Raw genomic sequence first — 18,801 nt, forward strand, 5'->3', positions numbered from 1 at the left:
ACAAGTCCAGTTCGCTTACAGTTATATATGTAACTCAGACAGATTAATTGACATAATTTGATCATTTGACTTTCCAGTGGTACTGTTTGGAGATTTGTATGTACAGATATGATATAATTCTGCACAACACATTTAAAATGGCCTACACAGCAATCTGTGTGCTATTGCTTATGTGGAATCGGAGTTAAAGTCCTGAGCTTGATAGCTTTTTCCCCCCCCCCCCCTTGTTTTCTGTGCCCTTGAATTATCAGTGGGTAGGCATGCTGGTTGTGGAGACCTCTAATGTGGTTCTTGAGTAACGCCCCCACACCAACCAGGAGCAGCACTGGAGTAATGTTCAGCCTTCACCCAGCGAGAGAAACATCAAAGACAATAGCTGGAAGGGAGGAGAATATACCCTACAGTATTTCATTTTAGAGTGGAAAGAAAATGTTTTCTCTTGAGGAACTTTTTACCTATTTGAGACAGGAAGATGGTTTTTAATACTTAAAATATTTAAAGTAGCCCTGAAGATTATACTGTTTGGTGTCTGTAGGATCCTGGGAGAATTTGAATGTATATTTGACATCAAGTGCCAGCCTCAAATACCTAATAACGGACGCTTGTAAACTAAGCATATGGATTTGCATCTTTAATGCGTTGGGTATATTTATCTTAATGACCGTATGACATCACTATAATTACTTTTTAACACCGAACTCTCTCATGCGTGCACTTATGCAGCAGTGTGTGTTATGGCCTAGATTAGGCTGGAATTCTGGCAGAATACATATCTTTGAAATTGTATATCTAGAACATGTATGTTCCACTCCCGCATAAGCACATGTAAATCCAAAAGTTAGTGAAAGGTCCTAAAAAGAAAACAAAAAATGCCACCTAGCGGTAAATTTTATATATACATACACTTAAAAAAAAAAAAAAAAAAAAAAAAAAAAAAAAAACCAAACCCTAAAATATTTCTTGATCGTAAGGTTGTACTATAAGTTTTGAAATTTGTAAAAAAAAAAAAAAAAAAAAAAAAAAAAAAATTGTCATTCACACTTACACATTTGGCACAGTTTGCAATATACAAGTTCACATAGGGTACATCTACACTGGAAAAAAAAAAATGCAGCAGCAATTCTTCTTAGCCCGGGTCAACTGACTTAAGGCTCATAGGTCTTGGGCTAATGGGGCTAAAAATAGTGTAGATGTTCCCACTCGGTCTGGAGCCCAGGCTCTGAGATCCTGGCTGAGTTTCAGAGACCAGGCTCCAGCCCAAGCAGGAACGTCTATGCTGCTATTTTTAGACTCAGAGAGGGAGCCCCACGAGCCCAAGTCAGTTGACCTGGGCTCTGAGATCACTGCCATGGGGGGTGGGAGGCGCTATGCAGCATAAATGTACTTATAGATCATTTTCCTGAATATTTGCTTCCCAACACCACTCTTCCAAAATGTCATAAATAGTAGCTAATATGTTTTTAGAAAGATTAATATTCCATATATTTCCAAAGGACATCATAATCAGAAATGTACTGTAGTTTTTCCTCTGCTAGGAGGACTTTTCCTCTGAATAATTTGTTTCAGAATGCTGCAAGAACAGAGAAGCCTGTTCCATTCTCCAAATCGTCTATGGAAAGGAACAAGCATTCTCTTGATGCAGATCTCCACAGCTCATATTTTAATTAAGCTTTCTGTGGCCTCTTTGCTTTTTTAAAAAAGATAAGCCAATTTTATTGTCTACGTAGAACTGACTTAATTACATAAAGCTTGAAGTGGAAAGAAGTTTAAATTTAAAAAATAAAGAAAGTTGTGCCAGCCATCACAGTAAACATTTCTTTACCCAATGATACTGCATGGAATAGCTAATTGTCAAACTTCAGCTGAAGTTGAATAGCAATATTCTCTTGTATCACGGAGACCAATGAAAAGCAAGACAGATTGTTTTCCTGCTTGGCTGCAAATCACTGCCTCTGTCTGCCTTTGATTCCCCTACTGCTTTCTTCATCATTTGTGAGTTCAACACAGGTCAATGTCGTTTCCTTTTCTTCCCCCCCACCCCTCTCTCTTTTTCCCTTCTCTGCCTCCTTTAGGTGTTCAGCATGTTTTTGGAGACCTTGGTCGACTTCATCCAGGTCCATAAAGAAGATCTACAGGATTGGCTGTTTGTGTTGTTGACACAACTGTTGAAGAAAATGGGTGCTGATTTGCTTGGGTCTGTGCAAGCAAAAGTTCAAAAGGCACTTGATGTCACAAGGTAATACATTGCTGACAAAAATGTGTGTGCAATTTTGATTGGCACCAGAGTATATTCCCACATTTCTCTCTCACTGTACTGTAAGGATATTGTCCCCAAAACAGAACCTGTGGATGGTTTTAAAATGTAACAAATGTAATAGTAGTGGTTTTCTAAATACCAGCTAATTTAAGGAATTCAAATCATCCCTGCTATTTTGAATGCTTAACATTGAAAGATGAATACAGAATCAGTTTTCTAGATTATGAAATGCACAGCCTAGCAGGATTGGATTTAATAAATCACATACCGTTGAGAGATTTCAGAGTGGTAGCGGTGTTAGTCTGTATCAGCAAAAAGAACGAGGAGTACTTGTGGCACCTTAGAGACTAACACATTTATTTAAGCATAAACTTTCGTGGGCTAAAACCCACTTCATCGGATGCATGCAGTTCCACTGTATGCATCCGATGAAGTGGGTTTTAGCACACGAAAGCTTATGCTTAAATAAATTTGTTAGTCTCTAATGTGCCACAAGTACTCCTCGTTCTTTTTACTGTTGAGAGAGTGTTTGTCGTACATGTTAGCACATATAATTGCTTGAAAGTAGTAAGATCGTTTGATATATGTTCTTTCTACATTAGCTGGATGTTTCTGAAAGTATGATATAGCATATCTACCCAGAGATTAAAACAAGTAGGCATATATTGTAGTTTGAAAGGTAGACGAATTTTTGATTAGTTTATAGAGAGAGCCTTTAAGTTAGAGCGACCACCTATACAGTTATTAAATGCATGCCCTATGCAAGTAATGTGTTTTGCCTGATTTTCTTTATTTTTCAGGGAATCTTTTCCAAATGATCTCCAATTCAGTATTTTAATGAGATTCACTGTTGACCAGACCCAGACTCCCAGCTTGAAGGTAAAAATTTACAAGTCTAAATTGCAAATGAAATATTTGTTGATAGAAATTTGCTTTCTCTTACTATTTGGATTTGTATTGCAAAAAAAGGTTTTCACTTGGTGGATTTTGTTTTTATAAACTTTCAGACAGTCAAGCCAGCGCTGCAGGACCAGCTTCGCTCTTTTTGGAGCTCCAAGGTTTTTTGTCTGCATTATTGCCTTTTTTAACCCTATGTAAAAACTTTACAATGTTTGATAATTTTTATTTGTATGCATCCGTCTATGGCTACTAACCTTTGCAAGAAACTTTAAGCATGCAGATATTCAACTTCAAGTGATATACTAGTGTCAGAGCATTTTTTGCAAAAACAGACCTGATAAGACCACACACCAATGAATACAGAAGCAACAAAAATATGGCCGCCTAACACCAAGCTGGTTATGCAAACTCACTCTATCAAGTCTTTTCTCATTTTATGTTTGTGATTTCCCAATCTTCTTTTCTGGATGTAGTTCTGACAATGAAGGTTTTTCCCTAAACTACTTTCATCTTGTAGGTTATGGGCATATTTAAAATTTAAATAATGTTAATATTAACACATGTACCCTAAATTTTCATTCAAAAACATATTACTTTTATGTTTAGTGCATTATTTTATTTGTTAAGCTTTTCTAAAAGTAATGTGTTGCATTATATATGCACGCATTTTCACAGCTTAAGAATATGTTGACATAAAAATGGTTGTACAACCTAAAATTAAAACTGATTTCTCTAGGACATGTACAATTAGAGAAGAGGTTGGCTTTGGTATAAATGCTGTAAATCCTAATAAGATTTACAAATAAGGCAAATTGGGGAAATAACAAGCATATACAAAACTGGAATTTTCTGCTCTATCCTGCACGAAATTTTTTTACACAATTTGGAATGTTATGCAACGTAACAATGCACAAGATTACACTTTTTTTCCTGTACACAGTGGGGCTGAAGTCACATGCAAATACCTCATTTTTTTGTTTTGTTTTTTTGCTTTTTGTTTGCAGCACAGTAAAATGTATAATATTACTCACTCTGAGGACAGTTTATACTTTGACTACTATTATTTGTGGTGGTGTATTAAATAGCAGCTACTATCTCATGATGTGATCAGAGTTGTTAAAGAAAACAAATGAAGTAGTAATGAAATCACACAATTTGTTCTGCAACATGTCCTTAAGACAGAGGTTTATTGCAGGAAGATTAATGCGTTGATTGCTGTGAGTTACTTTCTCCATAGAATTCTGATGTAATTACTAAAGCATGATATGCTCCCTTCTGTGAAGCTCATACTGTAGATTTGAAAGAAAGCATGGACTTCTGGTATGAGGATGAGGTCCAAAGAGTGGAATTCCTTAAAGATTGGAGCCAGAGCTTAAGACCGAGGAAGCCAAGGCCAAGACCATCCTCCTGATGACAGAGGAGAAAGTTTAAAAAAAAAAAAAATGGATTTATGGAACAGATACTGAGCAGTTATCATAAAGATTCATCAATGTTAGAGAAATATAAGATTTCTCTAATAGAAGTTGGCTAGAGAAGCCATCTCTTTCTTAGAGCTGTGGCTTCAAATTATTGTCTCAATATGTGTAGTTTCAAACAGATTTTTAAAGAATATTTTAAATATTACCTTTTTTGTAAAGTTTGCAGTTAACAGGCAATAATCTTGTCTTCAGAAATCCAAGAACTTATCATACCCCATTCCCTACCCCTCAACTTCTTCCTAAAGCTTACTACTATCACTGAAGAGCCAGAGAATATATTTAGTAGAAGTAATCAAAAATGTAATATAGTAGTAGTGTTAAGGACTCTACCTACCTGTGTTAGTATTTTGTACTGGTACCCATCCCCATAGTACTTCCCAGGGTTAATTGGATTGGCATAGCAAGATTCCTTTTGAACTTGATGAAGTCCAGCTCTTCCCCTTCTATGGTTTTCAGAAACTCTTCCTGAAGGGATGGTTATGTACTGGTGAGATGGAATGGAGTTTGTTGGAAATATCATTCTTGTTATGATGGCAAAACTATATCAAAGAGGAAAGTCTTTTAGCATGACCTAATAGTGATCAGATTCTGGATTGCTCATCTCTTCTGGAAATTGTTTTACAGACATATCTCCCTCAGCCAAGAGTGCCTTGACTCTGGCTCACACACTCTGTGTCCTGGACTTTGTGTTCTGTCGAAAGGAGCACAGCTGTCTCCATGGTTCATAGATAGCTATATGGTTGCTTGTGAAGCTGGGACATGACCCATTAATGTCTTTGAAAATTGGAAGCAGGGCCTTGAACTGGCCTCAGAGGTAGACTGGGAGCCAGTGGGGGACCCAGAAAACAGGAATGATGTGCTTCTGCAGACCTAGTCCATGTAGGAGGCAGACAGCCAGGTTTTGCACCAGCTAGCATCTTTGCATTGTTTTCACATTCAGCTTCACATACAATGAATTAAAGGAATACAGTTTGAAGGTGACAAATACATGAAAAATACTGGCCAGATCCATGTCTCGAAGGAAGAAGTGAAGGTTTTTAGCAAATATTACCTGATCTGGGACAGTGATAAGTCATGTAGGACCATTTTGGCAAATGCATCATGCTTATGTAGTAGTTTGAACAGGATTTTAATCAAATAAATAAAATACATGACCAGGAGCTACTCAGTGCATTTACCTTTACCTCTAAATAAGTTGTTTTCCCACATTGAAGTTTTGAGAGAGGAACCATTCTAGTATGCTTTTACAGATTTATTACAAAAATAAGAAAACAAATACAAATAAGTGATATGTCACTAACTAATTTACTTCCTATACAGCTCAAGATTACAATTGAAATACAATCAGTAAATCAGTGGAGCACCCATAGGAACATTACTCAAAGAAAAAGTTACTTACCTTATACAGTAACTGGAGTTGTTCAAGATGTTTGTCTTTTGTCCTCAACTAACCGCCATCTTTCCCCTCTGCTTTGGAGTCTTTGCTTTTGCGGGACTTTGTGGTAGAGACGGAATTGATGGTAGCTCGTCTGACACTGCCCTATATACCCTCAATAGAGGGCACGAGGTTAGCTACGGCTCATGTGCAGACTGAATTGGCAGTACCAAAAGTCCCCTGTCAAAGGCTTGTAGGGAGCATGCCTCGCTGAAGTGGAGCACCCATTGAGACAGACATCTCGAACACTCCAGTTACTGTACAACGTAAGTAACTTATCTCTAGTGGTCATCTTTTCTTGTTCTTCAACATAGAAGTTTCCACAGACACCGAAGAATAATGTTCTCTTTCCAAAAAAAAAAACAAAAAAAAAACGAACAACTAACCTTTTTCAAAATGACTGCCATCTCTTATTGTTCATAATGGAACTGAGATCACAAGCTGCCTTTTAGATGGTTCCTACTTCTACTCACCTGCTATTCAGTACTCCTCCCTGTCTGTAGACAGTTTGACTCTACTTCCATTGGGAATGCTTTTCTTCACAATTTTTAACTGTTGAGTAAACCTTATATCTTGTTAGGAATTTTTGTGTACAGATAGCTGGGTGCCTTTTTGCACCATGTTATCATTGGTTTCTGATTGCAGCATCTGGTTGTAAAGGTATATGTTGTGACAAGATGGCCAATGTTAGTATGGTGGGTCCTGCACTTTTCTTGGTTGGGGCTAAGATACCACCCCTTGCCCCTGCTTTTGGGGCACCGAGGGCCCCGCTAGTGGCCTGGGAAGGTGGTAAAGGAGGGAAGCGGGGGAGGGGTCTGGGTTTTCTTCTCACTCTGAGCCCCAGCGCCTCTCAATCCCTGCGGGTTCTTACCCTCTTCCCCCTTGGGTGGGGTACCTTCGGTCCCTAGATGCTGGGGGAGGGAGTCTCCATTCCCTGCTGGGGCAGGGTCTCCCTTACGTCGGTTCTCTGACCTTTCAAGTCTCACAGCACACCTCCAAGCTCCAGACCTCTCTCCTTCCTCCTTCTTCTGACTTCCTGAAGCAGGGGGTTTTATTAGGTTTCTGACAGGGCCTTAATTGATTGCAGGTGCTCCAATTCACCTGTAGCCATCCTCCCTAGTCTCCAGGGAACCATGCCTTAATTAGCCTTGGGCTTATATATTTCCCCTTGAGCACTCTACCACTGCTCCCTGGCCCTCCTATATCACAATATACATTTAAGATATCATTAGCAGATGGACACAGCGATTGTTACAAAAATGACACAAAAAGGAAAAATAGTATATGTGCACAATTATACTTGATTGACTATTAGAAAGAAGAAGTTTTGTTTTTAGTATGTGTTTTGAAATACACATTTTGCAAAATATAAGTAGTTTTAAGATTTTGATCTCAAAAAGAGAAACTTCTAGCTGCCAGGTTCTCAACAGTATTTTCCATTGACTTATGCATCACAAAGAGCTTCAATCCTTGGGTTACATCTAACTTCAGAGAAGGCAAGACCTAACAGCCAGCATGAGGGGGAAAGAATTAATATGGTTAAATTACATCTAGTTTCATTGCCTGCCACTAACATCTTTGTCACTCAGTGCATTGACACACTTTATTTTTTATATATCTGAAATATTAGGATGACTGAGGGAAGCTTTTAAATGATCCATGTTTATTCAGAACAGTTATCAGTGCGAGCCACAAACACATTTAAAAAAAAATTCTCAGATTTTATTGTGCATAATCTCAGATCTAGTACCATAGTTGATGGAGACAGAAACAGCTAAAAAGTTAAACCAGATCATCCAAATAATCACCCACCCCATTTCCTTGTCTCATTTATGTCTATTCATAAACACACTGACATTCATTAATGTAATGAATTCCTTCAAAGAAAAGTGTGTGTACTGATTGCCATGTGTATTATTGCTTACTCACTGGTACTGCTTTATTGTACTCTATTCCCCTTATGGTTTGTTTTTAATAGGAAGATGTTTTACAAAATTTATCCCTTAACAAAGATGTTTAATGCTCAGCATAGATTTCTGCTGCTAAAGGGACTGCCAGGGGATTCTGAGTACAAATTATGTACAGTTTACTGGAAGAAGCCAATTACATCTGTATGTATCCTCTCCAATTCATCAGGTGGTGATCCCTATGCCAAATATAAACAAACTAAATAGAAAGGGAATGGCTAAATAGTTGCACATGCAGTATGCTAGTTTTTTTATTTAATGTTAGTGAGAATTAAGATGTCTGTTAGTACAGTAGACTCATTTACAGATTATAGATACTATATGAATATTAAACAAAAACATTTATTCCAGGTAATTGATTTTAAAATCAGCTAAAAGACTTCTGATAAAATTGCCAATATTTAATTCACTTTAAAAAGGTATCTCATTTTGTCCCATTATATTAGCCATTCTGGATTATTTGTTCTAAATAAATAGAACCCTGTTTCTTGAGTACACTCACACTTTTGTTTTTATCTATTTACCTGACTCTGCTTACCTTTGCAGGTTAAAGTTGCAATTCTTAAATACATAGAGACTCTTGCACAGCAGATGGACCCAGGGGATTTCGTAAATTCAAGTGAAACTAGGCTGGCGGTATCTCGGATCATCACCTGGACAACAGAACCGAAAAGTTCAGATGTTAGGAAGGTATGTCCATTCATGCTAAAATATGTTGTTAGTCTTTCAGGGATTTTCTTCAGTAGTTTTTAAAGCTGAAACTTATTCTGATTGTCCTATCAGGGTTAGGAGGTATTTGTATGTGGGTTGTTACCATATTCCTAACTAATGCTTTAACAAAAAAATGTCTTAGGGTTTTGTAATTTAAGACAATTTTTCCAACAAAAGAGTCCTACAAAAATTTCTCTGTAGGTTCGTTCTTTAAGGGTATGGAGAACCTACTCCATTTCACAATACACAGATTAAATTAAAGCATGTAGTGTCAAAATAGATAAAATAAAGCCTTGTCTAGACTAAGATAAAGCTGTGTTTTTTAAAATATTTGAACTTAAATGTTATAACTAATACAATTTAAAGCTCTAGACAGTGCAAGTTATATTTTAGCTGGTTGGGATGAACCTATCTTAGGGTAAAAGGAATACTATTGTTTAAAATACTTTGTATGACAGTTAAATTTACTTAAGTGGCCTTCTCTAGACAGCTTTAACTAATATTACTCCAACAAGGGCCACCTTCTGTCCCAGTAATAATACATTGATCACAGGAGGGGTGAGTAAGAAACTAAAATTATAGTTCATCTGGTTGGATGTTTGCATCTGGTTTTGCACATTCTTTGTATTTGACAAAAAGATTTAAGGAGTAATTGTTGAGTTGGTGACAATAGGAAGCTGACATTTTAATAAAACTACTACTTTGGCATCAAAGAACTCTTCATACAGAAGCTACTGTTGGTAACATTTGCTGTGGAAAACTAAAATACACATTCTACAGAGATTTTTTTGCAGGAAGTGAGAGGGGGTTATGTTTCCCAGTAAAAAATTGATTAAAAAGAAGACATTTGGTTTTCACTAACAGATTATTCTGTGTTGTTTATCTTTTTGGGTCACCCCTTTCTTCTTGAGATTTTATGCCAACTTCCCACCACCAGGCTTTAGAGACTTCTCTGACCACTCCTTTGACAGCTTCTCTCTCCCTTAGAACTTGTCACCTCTCTCTCTCTCTTTTTGTCTTTTGCTGGGGAGACATAATCTAATCACATGATTACAATTATCTGTTCTTTGCTGATCATTTGTAGATCTGCCTCTGCTCGCTCTAGCTTTTTCTTCATGGCGGATCTATTACTAACCTACATTAAAATAATTTCTCCTAAACCTGCCCTTTTCTATTCCCATTAGCAACTCCACCATCATCCTTATCCCTCTGGCGCTGACTATCTTAGTATCATTTTTCTAACATAAGTGTGTAAAAGTATACAAATTTACAAAAAGAGCAGATTTCACAAAGTCTGTAAAAAGAAACTTCATTCGTTGTGTGCAAACAATAATTGGTGCTGAACTTTAAGAAACTTAGTGTGTTTCTCTGTGAACTGGATCATCATTTAGCAAGAAAATGGAAAGTAACTTTTTTTAAAAGGCAAGTATTGTTGTATTAATGTATAAGTTTGATATTCAATTATGTTCTTAATTTTGGTGTCCTCTTTCAATCATTCTCTCCACTTCTCCCCCCCTTTCCACTTACAGTAACTGTTGAATCCTGTTTTTTCTCAACTGCTCAAAAAAGTCTATTATTCTTTGCTATTCCCATTGTTGATTCTTGTCCAAGGCTTTATCAGCTCAACTGAGCTATCCCTACTTGCCTAACTCTAGCCTTATTGTCCATCAATCCATCCAAAACACTGCTCCCAAAATCATATACTTTGCCTGTTGCACCAGCCCTGACCAGACTCTTCTTCAGATCTCTTTTCTTAGCGTTCCTTGTCCTCCCAGATCATGCTGAAACTCCTAGTCCTTTAAGCTACTGAGAACGAGGCGATATTGAAAACGAAGGATATGAGGGAGTCTAACAAAATGCTACTTCTTACTGGATAATCAGCTGAATTAAACTGCTCATTAAAATAGTGAGGAGGATCTCATCAATCTACTCAGTCATCAAAATGTATAGCAGTATATGGCAAAAAGTTGGTCAAGCAGGTGTTCTCCAGACAAGCCCAATATTTTTTAACCATTAAGACTTCATTGAAGTTGCTTATCACACACACACCCCGTTTGTTTTTGTTTTTTTAAACTAACTTTATAAAAGGGGAGGAAATCTTTTTAGTAAAAGTTGAGGTATTTGAATCATTTTCTAATTATGTATGATATATGCTGATATCCAGCAGTTGTTTTTAAATGAACTACATGTGAACCCTTTTTGTGTCTGTTACAGTTTTAAATATTTTTTTCAAACATTTTCAGAAATTTATTCTCCTGTAACTTAGTTACTCTATAACACTAGCTAGAGCCCGTTAAGGAACACTAATAATAAATAATAATCTGTTTGAAAACTTAACCCAAACCTATGAGTCCAAGGATGAAACGTACTAACCATGTGAAAAATACTTAAGCTACCATACCCCCTGTAATTTAAAAGAAATAAAAGTTGTTTTTGTCCTTTGTTTAATTGTAATAGATTGTCAGTCAACTTTCTTATTTATATACACTTTCAAGAGACCTTTGGCAAGGTTTCTCACAAGAGGCTACCAAAAAAACTAACTAGTTTTGGGGTGAGAGGCTAAATAGTACCGTGGGCAAAAATTATCTAAGAGACAGGGGAAAAAGTATAGGAATAGATGGTCAATTTTCTTCATGGTAAAAAGTTAACAATGGGCCTCAAGGTTCCCTATTAGTTCCAGTGTTTTAATATGGTTAGTAATGATTAGTAAAGAGTGTGTTTAAAAAAAATGAGGTAGCAAAAGTTGCAGATGACACAAAGTTAATCAGTTATTCAAGTCTAGAGAAGGTTGAAGAACTTAATAGTGTGACTTAACGAAGTTTGATGAATGGACAACATGATGGCAAATGAAGTTCAGTGTTAACAAATGCAAAGCAGTGCACACTGGCGGGAAAACGTAAACTACTTTTACACCTCACAAGGTTCCAAATTAACAGTATCAACTCAAGAAAGGGACTGGGAATCATTAAGTAAAGCTTAATGAAGACTTCTGTGTAATGTGCAGCTGTGGTCAAAAAAGCAATCATTATATTAGGGTGCATAAGGAATGGCATGTTGAATAATATGGAAAATACTATAATGCCATGATACAAATCAGTGGTACAGCCTGATCTGGAATACTGTGTGCCATTCTGGTCACCCCTTCTCATAAAGGATATTGCAGAATTATAAGGGGTTCAGAGAAGGGTAACAAATTGTTACAGGTATGGATAAATTCATATGAAGAGAGTGAAAAAAAAATTGGGATGAAAGAAAGAGATGAATGGGGGCATATGATAAAAGTAGCTGGTAACACATTCTATTATTAAAGATTCCCAACATTTCCTGTTCCAACACCCTGTTTTCAGTTGCTTATAAATTTGCCAAGCTTTGAGTGTTTAGACTGAAATTTTACATGCTGGGTGTCTTCCTCAGGCTGAATATTTTTGGAAAAATTCAGCCAAAACTGTTCAGCCATTTCCAAGAATGAGATAATGCAGTAATACATTTTGCCCCTGTTAAAAATTTCTGGTGACCATTTCTTTGAACAACATTAGTATCCATGGGCTTTGGAGCAGGGGCTTGAAATTTGGCAGTGGCATTTGTTTGTGTCAGGGATATGCCTTTTGCCGTCCCTGTGAAAATCTGCCCAAATTTGGCCAAGCTATAAGCCTTTAAAAATTGTAATTTGCACATGACTGATTTTGGCAGCTAAAATCTCCAAAGATTCCATCCTTGCTGAGCATGCTCAAGCAACTCACAGCTGCTAGTGCTCACCAGACTGAGCATGCACCATCCTCACAGAAGAGAATGTGCTCCAGCCCAGGGCTGTGGGGGTTTAAAAGGACTTTTCTTGTAATTGCTGCTCCCAGGTGGTCCATGCCAGGGTGGTGTTGGGCATTAGAATCAAGAGCAGAGATGTCACAGCTTGGTTGGATGCCCAGCTTGAAACTCTGTGATCTGATATGCTGAAGTGCTGAGCACTCACAGCAATGATTAATTCAGTGGAAAGCTGTGTTTTGAACATATAAAGTGCTTAATACTGTGAAATATCAGGTCCTAGTCATCTCCGATTGGGGCCCCCAAATTAGTGGTAACTTTTTACCTTAATCTTGTTGCCTCAGCTCCCCATCTGTAAAGTGGGAGTAATACCCCCCTCATCTCAAAGGAGTGTTGTGAAGTTAAAACTGTTTATGTGAAGCACTCATCACTATAGTATCTAAGTGCCATAGAAAAGCCCATGAGGAAATTAATAGTTCTGTCTTGAGAGCAATTTGAATAGTGTGCAGTAAAGGCATGGAGCCACACATTGAGCAATGAATAAAAAGCAAAATATTGAATAGCTCCTCATTAAGTGAGCACTATCCATCATGTGTACTGAATGAGGCATGGGCCTTGTGGAAAAAATAGTATGTGATCATGTAATTAAAGATTGTGTCATAATACATGCGCGCTGTGGGGCGGAATTAAGATTGTGCTGGCATTTCCCTACTTTTGAGTACTTGACTTTGTAACGCTGATGTTCTTTTAACATAGTTTTTTGTGTGTAACGTATAATAAGAAATGGCATAGAGAAAGTAGATTGGGAGCTTCTGCCCTCTGTCTCTTAACACAAGAATAAGAGGACATTAAATTAAACTAAAAAGTACTAAATTTAAAAAATGCTAAAAGTAAATGCTTTTTCATTCAGCATGTAATAAGACAGTAATACTCATTGCCACAAGATGTTGTTGAGGCCAGATCTTAGAGAGATTCAAAGAGTTTAAAAAGTATGCATTGGATGAATGGACTATAATGTGGATAGAAAGCTGGCTAGATCATCATGCTCAACAGGTAGTGATCAACGGCTCGATGTCTAAGTTGGCAGCAGGTATCAAGCGGAGTGCCCCAAGGGTCGGTCCTGGGGCCAGTTTTGTTCAGCATCTTCATTAATGATCTGGATGATGGGATGGATTGCACCCTCAGCAAGTTCGCGTATGACACTAAACTGCGGGGAGAGGTAGATATGCTGGTGGGTAGGGATAGGGTCCAGCGTGACCTAGACAAATTGGAGGATCGGGCCAAAAGAAATCTGATGCGGTTCAACAAGGACAAGTGCAGGGTCCTGCACTTAAGACGGAACTATCCTATGCACTGCTACAGGCTGGGGACCGACTGGCTAAGCAGCAGTTCTGCAAAAAAGGACCTGGGGATTACAGTGGACGAGAAGCTGGATATGAGTCAGCAGTGTGCCCTTGTTGCCAAGAATGCTAACGGCATATTGGGCTGCATTAGTAGGAGCATTGCCAGCAGATTGAGGGAAGTGATTATTCCCCTCTATTCGGCACTGGTGAGGCCACATCTGGAGTATTGCGTCCAGTTTTGGGCCCCCCTCTACAGAAAGGATGTGGACAAATTGGAGAGAGTCCAGCGGAGAGCAAGGGAAATAATTAAGGGGCTGGGGCACATGGCTTCTGAGGAGAGGCTGAGGGAATTGGGCTTATTAGTCTGCAGAAGAGAAGAGTGAGGGGGGATTTGATAGCAGCCTTCAACTACCTGAAGGGGGGTTCCAAAGAGGATGGAGCTGGGCTGTTCTCAGTGGTGGCAGATAACAGAACAAGGAGCAATGGTCTCAAGTTGCAGTGTGGGAGGTCTAGGTTGGATATTAGGAAAAACTATTTCACTAGGAGGGTGGTGAAGCACTGGAATGGATTACCGATGGAGGTGGTGGCATCTCTATCCTTAATGATTTTTAAGGCCTGGCTTGACAAAGCCCTGGCTGGGATGATTTAGTTGGGGTTGGTCCCGCTTTGAGCAGGGGGTTGGACTAGATGACCTGAGGTCTCTTTCACCCCTAATCTTCTATGATTCTATGACTTGGGCATTTATATGGATAACAAGAATATCCAGAATTATTACATTTAATGCTAACACATTTTGGAAGGAATAAAATGAATAGAAAAAGATATTTAAACACTATATTTGGCAAGTATCAGAGGGGTAGCCGTGTTAGTCTGAATCTGTAAAAAGCAACAGAGGGTCCAGTGGCACCTTTAAGACTAACAGAAGTATTGGAGCATAAGCTTTCGTGGGTGAATGCCCACTTCATCAGACGCAAGTAATGGAAATTTCCAGAGGCAGGTATAAATCAGTATGGAGATAACGAGGTCAGTTCACACCAGCAACAGCATCACAGGACCTAACCAGATCAGCTACAACATCACCGGCTCATTCACCTGCATGTCCACCAATGTTATATATGCCATCATGTGCCAGCAATGCCCCTCTGCTATGTACATTGGCCAAACTGGACAGTCACTACGCAAGAGGATAAATCGACACAAGTCAGATATCAGGAATGGCAATATACAAAAACCTGTAGGAGAACACTTCAACCTCCCTGGCCGCACAATAGCAGATGTGAAGGTAGCCATCTTACAGCAAAAAAACTTCAGGACCAGACTCCAAAGAGAAACTGCTGAGCTCCAGTTCATTTGCAAATTTGACACCATCAGCTCAGGATTAAACAAAGACTGTGAATGGCTATCCAACTACAGAAGCAGTTTCTCCTCCCTTGGTGTTCACACCTCAACTGCTAGCAGAGCACCTTACCCTCCCTGATTGAACTAACCTCGTTATCTCCATACTGATTTATACCTGCCTCTGGAAATTTCCATTACTTGCGTCTGATGAAGTGGGCATTCACCCACGAAAGCTTATGCTCTAATACTTCTGTTACTCTTAAAGGTGCCACAGGACCCTCTGTTATATTTGGCAAGTTTCACTAGTATTTTTCAAAGACTATATTTGCAAGAGTAGTTTGACACACAGTATATTTGTCAAATAAATTATTTGGCAAATACCAGTGAAATGCAAATACAGTACAGTAACTCCTCACTTAAAGTCGTCCCGGTTAATGTTTCGTTGTTACAATGCTGATCAATTAGGGAACATGCTCGTTTAAAGTTGCGCAATGCTCCCTTATAACGTTGTTTGGCAGCCGCCTGCTTTGTCCACTGCTTGCAGGAAGAGCAGCCTGTTGCAGCTAGCTGGTGGGGGCTTGGAACCAGGGTGGACCGATAGCCCAGTGGTGTAGCCAGGTGGAGGGAACGGGGAGCAATAAAAAAAAAGACGCCACCAGCTGCGGTGCTTTTACTCACCCTGCGGCACTCTGGGTCTTCGGCGGCGGGCCCTTCACTCGCTCCGGGTATCTTCGGCGGCACTGAAGGTCCCGCTGCCGAAATGCCGCCAAAGACCCGGAGCGTCGCTGGGTGAGTAAAAACAAAGCGCTGCAGCGGGTGCCGTCTTTTTTCTTTATCGCTCCCCCGGGTGAGTACAAAGGCTCCAGGAAATTGACAAAGCGCCACTTGTGCTCAGTGCGGGAGCGGCCGCTCCCCCCCTTAGCTACGCTACTGCGACAGCCCCCCTATCAGCTCTCCTCTCCCCTAAAGTCCCTGTGCAGCAGCTGCCCAGCAGGCTACCAATTGCCGGCAGTTCAGTTGTCCCCCTCCTCTTCCCTCCCCCCCCGCCCAAGTGCTGCTCCTGCCCTCTGCCTTGGAGATGCTCCCGGGAGCCTCCTGCTTGCTGTGCAGGGGAGGGGGGAAGAAGGGGACTAATGTCAGGGTGTCCCCCCCACAACTTCTGTCTCCCCTCCCCTTCCGCTTACCCCTTCTCCATATAGAGCAGGGGGGAGACACAACAGGGCTCAGGACAGAGAGAGATGGCCGTAGCTGCTGTCTCAACTTCCTGATCTTTTTAAAGGCAATGTACTTAGAGTGTGGTGTCAGCGTACTTAAAAGGGCAATGCACATCTCTCTCTCTCTCTCTCTCTCTCTCCGACACACAGGGTGTGTCTCTCTGTCTGCCAGGCTGTCTCCCCTCCCTCCATTTGTGCTGCCTTGTAGAGTGTGAGGCAGCGTTAACCCTTGAGGGCTGAGCCGAATGCTAGTTCATCATTTAGCAGTAAGGCATTCCCTGGGAAATATCCCACTCTCCTCCTTCACCACCTCAACCAAGCTTCACAATCATCATTGCTGTATACAGTATTAAATTGTTTCTTTAAAATGTATACTGTGTGTGTGTGTATACATTAGTTTTTTGTCTGGTGGGGAAAAAAAACTTCCTTGGAACCTAACACCCCCCTCCCCATTTACATTAATTCTTATGGGGAAACTGGATTCGCTTAACATTGTTTCACTTAAAGTCGCATTTTTCAGGAACATAACTACACCGTTAAGCAAGGAGTTACTGTAATATAATCTCCAAGTATTGTTCAGCAAGCCTACTTTTTTCATCACACTTGTTTTGATTCCTGTTTTATTTCCCTTCCTGGTTAAACTTCGCTTTTTCTTATTATAATAGATCATACTGTCTCTAATCTTGAGTTATCTTTGTTTACTTTTTTTCCTCCGCAATGGTCTCTCTCCCTTTATCTATACTGTGTTCTTTACCTCCTCGTCAGTATTTTTCTTTCACCACTTTTCTTCTGCTTCTCCCTGCAGAATCTTCCTACAGTATTTCTCTGTTCTGACTTCTCATGTTTGAAAATGTCAGACATCTACTAGCCACAAACTAATGCAAAACAGTATGTAAACCAAAATAATGATATGTGCATGAATCTACAGCCAGCCTGAAACAATAGTTGCGAGAGGGTTGTGAATTAGCCCAAATCATTTAGAGGCATAGTTTACTATGAAGCAAAATAATGACGAATTAAACATCAAAATTGATAACTGTTTGTTTGGTGGTCAAAGCATGTAAGAAAAAAAAATAGACAATCACATTATGAAAATCTGCTGTGAATGTAGCTCCACCTGAGACACCAAAATAAAACTTCATTTGTGGGCAGACCTTGGGAATCCCATTTTTATTTCCCAATTTGACCCCCAATTATAGGAACATGTTGACACATGCTACTTCTCAAAATCGCCTACAGTTTCCAAATAAAATGTGCATAATTAGAAGCCGCAATACCTCGAGATGCCAGGATTTGAGCCTTATTGTGATGGGCTCTGTACAAGTATAAAATACAGTTCTACCCCAGAAAGCTTAAATTCTAAATCATTTTGAATGATGCCTCGGGATAAGGGCTTAAAATACAACAGAGAAGAGAGAGAAGATAAGAGTGACAGTAATAACACAAGGTTACATATAAGATTAGCTACAGGTACAATCTGGGAACTTTAGCGTTCTGGGGGGATTTATGTCTCAACTGGCAAAGAGATCAATGAATCACTTCTAGCCCTGTATTTGTAAGTTTAACCAGTTAGGAGTTGATGAATCTGTCAATTTCCCTTTGGTTTTTATTAACTCAAATTGCATTGAAGTGAAGAGACTAGGACAGAAAGGAGAAAGAGGTTTCAACTTGTAGCCACTCACCAGTGAAGAACAGTTGTTCACAGCAAATTTATGTTTAACATTTTAATATTTTACTTAATTACATTTAAACACAAACATGAATATGTGCTGATGTATGTTTTCAGTGTTAGCTTTCCATTTAATTTAAAGTTGCTACAGTTTGTTACTCTGGAGAGAAAAAGAGAGAAATAAATATCTGAAAGAATTTTCTAAATTACTTGTTTAAATATTTTGGTACTTAAGCAAGTGGTCTATCATTTTTTCAAGCATTAGACACTGGTTCTGTCCAGTGCATGGCAGACCTTGTTGGTGAGCTGCTAGATATAAGTGCTTAATCTGGAATCAGTTTCATTCCAGAATGAAAGTATTAAATAAGTCCGTGTAATTCAACAATATCCTGTCTTTCAATGATACGTGACTGGCCTCTTGCCACACTGACAAACCTTTTGGCCTCTCACTGACTAAATTGTGTAAATGATACTAAATCAGCTAAAAAAGTTAGCTAACAAATACACTGCATAACTAATTACATTCTACTGTCATTAAAGAGCTGTGCTTTTGATACAAGTCAAGGAAAACAATTTTAAAACACCAGTTTAAAAACAAGTATTTACCCCGTAAAGGTGGGGGAGGATCTATAAATTGTCTAACAAATAAAAACTTAAAATCAGAAAAATTATGCAGCAAGCCAGAAGCTCTAATATTAATACTTCAAATTTTACTTTTCATCTTCAAAGT

The 18,801-nt window shown here is 39.0% G+C and overlaps 1 protein-coding gene across 32 annotated transcripts in view; it reads left to right on the plus strand.

Annotated features, from left to right (window-relative positions):
* The window catches only part of CLASP2 (cytoplasmic linker associated protein 2), a 288,662-nt gene that overhangs the window by 236,036 nt on the left and 33,825 nt on the right, over positions 1-18,801 (plus strand). For 30 of the 32 annotated variants that reach the window (XM_065398871.1, XM_065398877.1, XM_065398874.1 and 27 more), the window contains 3 exons: positions 2,073-2,236; positions 3,058-3,136; positions 8,584-8,727. In XM_065398871.1, the coding sequence (XP_065254943.1) occupies positions 2,073-2,236; positions 3,058-3,136; positions 8,584-8,727 (387 nt within the window). Of the gene's footprint in view, positions 1-2,072; positions 2,237-3,057; positions 3,137-3,264; positions 3,316-8,583; positions 8,728-18,801 lie in introns of all 32 variants that reach the window. The other 2 variants (XM_065398867.1, XM_065398862.1) reach the window with 1 other exon arrangement.

This window comes from Emys orbicularis, chromosome 2, assembly GCF_028017835.1.
Source record: "Emys orbicularis isolate rEmyOrb1 chromosome 2, rEmyOrb1.hap1, whole genome shotgun sequence".
Taxonomy (NCBI): Eukaryota; Metazoa; Chordata; order Testudines; family Emydidae; genus Emys; species Emys orbicularis.